This window comes from Camelina sativa, chromosome 13 (assembly GCF_000633955.1).
Source record: "Camelina sativa cultivar DH55 chromosome 13, Cs, whole genome shotgun sequence".
Lineage (NCBI taxonomy): Eukaryota > Viridiplantae > Streptophyta > Magnoliopsida > Brassicales > Brassicaceae > Camelina > Camelina sativa.
Window position 1 is genome coordinate 14827619 of NC_025697.1, and position 5522 is coordinate 14833140.

General features: G+C 38.4%; 1 protein-coding gene across 1 annotated transcript in view; it reads left to right on the forward strand.

Moving 5' to 3' along the window:
• LOC104736797 (protein MON2 homolog) overlaps positions 3982 to 5522 on the forward strand; it is a 14667-nt gene continuing 13126 nt past the window's right edge. The window contains exons 1-4 of the mRNA XM_019234498.1: positions 3982 to 4267; positions 4545 to 4730; positions 4996 to 5085; positions 5357 to 5427. Coding sequence (XP_019090043.1) covers positions 4163 to 4267; positions 4545 to 4730; positions 4996 to 5085; positions 5357 to 5427 — 452 coding nt within the window. The 5' untranslated portion in view covers positions 3982 to 4162. The remainder of the gene's footprint in view (positions 4268 to 4544; positions 4731 to 4995; positions 5086 to 5356; positions 5428 to 5522) is intronic.

Sequence of the window (5522 nt, forward strand, 5' to 3'; positions counted from 1 at the left end):
AACTTTACTACACTACTCAGATCTCATGGAAAGAAACACACAAACAAATGAGAATTGCATTGTATTAAAAATATAAATAGAGTAGAAGAGTATAGAATCAAGAAAATGCAAAAATNCGAAGCAGGTGATCGTGTACCTGTTCGGGTAAGGGATCGAGTTATGAATGAAAATGTAAACAATCTAAATATGAAAGCTCCTAAGAATGGGGTACTCGACTCCTAAGTGTTTCTAACCAGTATGGATGTCCTACGTGCCTCATGCAAATATTCCCTAGACAATGAATCTCTAAAATCTTGTTAAAACACTCTAGTGATAGAAACAATCAACCTTAATCACTTCCCTACCCAACTCTCGTTGGAGAAACATGACCAAACAGGCAATACAAACTGATTCATTATTGTCAATAAACCCCTTACTCATCTAATCTCTTAGGCTAAGTGAGTAAATCGCTAGCATTGATTGATTCAAGCATTTCATCTACACCTCTCGGTGGTAAAACACCCTAGATCTAATCTCAACCTCTCAGTCTGTTGATAGCATTAAGAACACCAATCTAGAAGGGAATTTATAAAACACAAATATCTAAGCTAAGACATTCTAACCGATCAAGAACACAAAATCTTCTATCCCATCCCTAGAAACTTTACTACACTACTCAGATCTCATGGAAAGAAACACACAAACAAATGAGAATTGCATTGTATTAAAAATATAAATAGAGTAGAAGAGTATAGAATCAAGAAAATGCAAAAATAAAAATAAAAATGAATCCTAACAAAGTGGAAAAAGTGTTTGAGTCGCTCAAGATCTCTCTCAGAAGCTCTCACTATCTGGTTTGAGGGTCTGCGGAGTGCTAGGTCGAGAGGAATAAGAGGGGGGTTTATATATGGAAACCCATTAACCCTAGCTTCCCAGTCCTGCCCGAGGGTCTGCTCGATGGGGTGCACGAGGATGAGCTCGGGTTGATCTTTGGGTAGGTCCTCTGATTGTTCTTTCTGTTCTTGGACCCTCTTCGATCGGGTTGGTGTTCATTAGAGAGTTATCAACAGACTTGGTCTTGTGGGTTTGCCACATTAGTACTTCTGTAAGAAATATTGTTGTTCTTGAACTGGTTGTAAGGCTTGAAACCACCCTGGTTATGTACATAACACACCTCAGCCATTTCATTCTCCCCAGCTTGAACTGTTGTGTCTTCATCAGCAAGAAAGTGAATGTTTTTCTGCTGACTAAGCAGAATCTGGTCTAACTTATCATGCACAGTTNGATCTAATCTCAACCTCTTGGTCTGTTGATAGCATTAAGAACACCAATCTAGAAGGGAATTTATAAAACACAAATATCTAAGCTAAGACATTCTAACCGATCAAGAACACAAAATCTTCTATCCCATCCCTAGAAACTTTACTACACTACTCAGATCTCATGGAAAGAAACACACAAACAAATGAGAATTGCATTGTATTAAAAATATAAATAGAGTAGAAGAGTATAGAATCAAGAAAATGCAAAAATAAAAATAAAAATGAATCCTAACAAAGTGGAAAAAGTGTTTGAGTCGCTCAAGATCTCTCTCAGAAGCTCTCACTATCTGGTTTGAGGGTCTGCGGAGTGCTAGGTCGAGAGGAATAAGAGGGGGGTTTATATATGGAAACCCATTAACCCTAGCTTCCCAGTCCTGCCCGAGGGTCTGCTCGATGGGGTGCACGAGGATGAGCTCGGGTTGATCTTTGGGTAGGTCCTCTGATTGTTCTTTCTGTTCTTGGACCCTCTTCGATCGGGTTGGTGTTCATTAGAGAGTTATCAACAGACTTGGTCTTGTGGGTTTGCCACATTAGTACTTCTGTAAGAAATATTGTTGTTCTTGAACTGGTTGTAAGGCTTGAAACCACCCTGGTTATGTACATAACACACCTCAGCCATTTCATTCTCCCCAGCTTGAACTGTTGTGTCTTCATCAGCAAGAAAGTGAATGTTTTTCTGCTGACTAAGCAGAATCTGGTCTAACTTATCATGCACAGTTTTCAAATCTTTCTTGTACTTCTCATCCTGGGCAGGTTCAACAAATCTGACAGTCCTATCATAGTATTCATTGTAGTTCCCATCTGATTGGGCCAAGTTTTCTACCAGTTCCCATCCTTCATCCACATGTTTGTTGAGAAAGTTCCCATTTGATGCAGTGTCCAGCAACATTCTGATCTTTGGTAGAAGTCCTCTGTATAGTGTGCTAAGTAGAGACTCATTACTAAACCCATGATGAGGACATTGGGTTTGGTAGCCTTTGAACCTTTCCCATGCTTCACAGAAAGTCTCATTATTCTTCTGTGCAAAACCAGATATCTCATTCCTCAATCTAGCAGTCCTTGCATTAGAGAAGAACTTGGCCAGGAAAGTCTTCTTGCAGCCATCCCAAGTTGTGATAGCTCATGTTGGTAAAGTTTTCTCCCACAAGTGAGCTTTATCTCCAAGTGAAAATGGGAAGAGTCTGGGCTTGAAATTGTCTTCACTTACTCCATTAATCTTGGTTAGGCCACATAGCCTATCAAACTCATCAAGATGATTTAAGGGATCTTCCATAGGCAGACCATAGAACTTGTTTGACTGGATCATAGTAATCAGCCCACTTTTTATCTCAAAGTTATTATTTGCTACTGCAGGTGGGACTATTCCTGCCCTTTGTGGATGGGTGTTTGGAGCATCACCTGCTCCAATCTGTCTTGGCCTCTGCATGGGTGGATCCATGAGCAGCTGGTGTTCCTGTTCCTGAAGGATTCTGGTTCTCTGTTGCCTCAAATCTCTTGGTAAACGGTTGATGTGCTCAATGTATCTCTCAAGGTTCTTGTTTCCTTGTGATCTGGTTTGCATGAACTGACTCGAACTGACACACGGTCGAGCACTGGCTCGAGTGAACCTTGGTTGGTGACTCGATCAACTACTCGAACTGACACTTGGTCGAGCACTGGCTTGAGTTGAAGACCGAACTGACTGAAATTAGAAGACTGACTGAATTCGGATTGGTGACTCGATCGATCACTCGAACGTGCAGATGGTCAAGTGTTGGGTTGAGTTTGTACCTGAAACTCAAAACAACCAAGCGGATGAAGATTCAAGTCAGTAATGAGCAAGTGTAACAATAAAACTTAATCTTAAACTTGTGTAAATCCTGACTGTCACAAACAACTGCTCAAATGGCAACGGCGCCAAATTGAAACATATCTTTTTGTAGGTTTGAATACTTATGAATATATGAATGATGCAATCAGACAACAGACACAAACTAAGACCAAAGATATATGATCATGTGGAATGCAAGAGGTTTCAATTACTCTTATGCAGTTGGAGTGTAAGAGATGTCAATCCATAATGAGTATGATGCAAGCAGTCAAGATGTGAACACTTATCTAAATTAAACCAGATATGAAAATGGTTTTGATGTAACAGATTGATGACATAAAAGTAAATGCAGAATGTAAAACTACTGAGAAGACATATTAAATACAAGATAATAACTAAAACTAAGATGTGCAATAAAACAGGGATGAAACTAGAAAGATGAAGGATATAAAGCATGTTTTAAAATTCTAAATTGAATAACTTGGTGTTTCCTTATTAAAGATGAAAGAAGAAAATTCAATTTTTACTATCCTCTAAATTGAATAAACCCCAAATTGGTGTTTACTCTAAAATCATATGTTTTGGATAATAAAGAAACACTAAGTTAGAGTTTTACTGTCCTCTAAAATAATGTTTTGAATACACCCTATAAAAAAATGTTTACTCGATTTGATTTGAGTATCGCTGGTGTTGGGAAAATCATTCGAATTGACCCGACCATAATCATTATTGAGAACCGAATTGAACCAAAACAACCATACTTATTAACCAAATTAATTTTAGATTTTGAGGCACGTGAGATGCGCGTGCTAAGATACACAGCTCTAATCTGAGTCTTTTTTTTTTTTTTTGGGCTATCGCAATTCGCAAAGATCTTTTTGGTTACATTGGATTTCCACTTTTTTGCTTTCTTCTCAGTTCGTCACGATCGGAACATTTTTTTGTGTGTCCGATCTCAAATGCCCAACTCCTCGATTCAGCTATTTCCCTGGTAGCATCGAAGTTGCTCTCTTCTACAAATCTCGAGAGGGTTCCAAGTAACAAAAACATAATGGCTTTGGTGGCGGCTTTGGAGGCGGATCTCCGAGCTCTCTCCGCCGAGGCGCGGCGGAGGTATCCCGCCGTGAAAGATGGAGCGGAGCACGCAATCTTGAAGGTTAGTAATGTACAACTGTACCGTCCGACCTCTGTTACCAATTACGCTTTTCAATTGAGTCTCTTAAGATTGAATTTATTGTCTGATTGGTCAAGTGACTGCCAAAGCATGAATTGTTGAGCTATATCAGTTGAGAGATATCTCTGTTTTCATGTCACTTGGGGTTAAATTACTGAATATGAGGAATTGATTGGCATTTTATATTCTTGAAATCGTTGTTGGAATGTTTCTGATGAATTGAATTGTAAGTTCCTTATAGTATAATCTTTCTTTTCAGCTTCGGTCGTCATCAAGTGCCAGTGATCTCTCAAGTAATGAAGACATTCTTCGGATCTTTCTGATGGCGTGTGGAGTCAGGAATACAAAACTTAGTGTTATAGGACTTTCGTGCTTGCAGAAGCTTATATCTCATGATGCTGTTGAACCTTCATCTCTAAAGGAGATACTTTATACCTTGAAAGATGTAAGTGAAAGTTTCTCTAACTTCTTTATATAATTTGTTCTGTAATGCAACACACAGAATTTGAAGTTACCTGAGGATTGAGATTCATCTCTTGCATTTTCTAGTTATCGTAGATACCTTGTGACAGCCTTTTAAGTCTTTCTGGTACATTAATTTCTGCTAGAGTCATTCTTGTTTCTTCCTCTTTTTTTAGTTATTGGTAAAGGCGAAACCGATTTACATTTCTTGCAAAGCGCTACCTAACTTGGTGTTTCCTAACTTGCAGCATTCGGAAATGGCAGAAGAAAATATCCAACTAAAGACTCTACAAACTATTCTAATAATATTTCAGTCACGACTACATCCAGAAACCGAGGTGATTACAACAAGCAGTGCTGGTAGACTAAATTACATAGTCAGCCAAACATCAGTCCTGATCCTGGTCATTGACATAAGCAGAAGTTAAATGGTTTTAGACATATAACACTAGTGTGCAGATGTCAGGAAATTGATTTTTTGGAGTGACCCATTAATCAAAACCAGTAAACCAAACTGTCTTGTGCTAGTGAAAAATTATTAAATCTCCATCGATCTGCTTCTTTGTGGCTTTGCTATTCGTGAGGCTTAAGCGTCTTTCTTTATTCCAGGATAATATGGTCCTAGGACTAAGTATCTGTCTCAGGCTTCTTGATAATAACCGATCTCCTAGTGTTTACAAGTAAGTTGCTTTTATTTTTCTATTTCTCCTAAGGTATTTTTTTTCTTTTGCTTTTTCTTTTTATTACTTTTTTCAAAATCAATATCCATGATTTG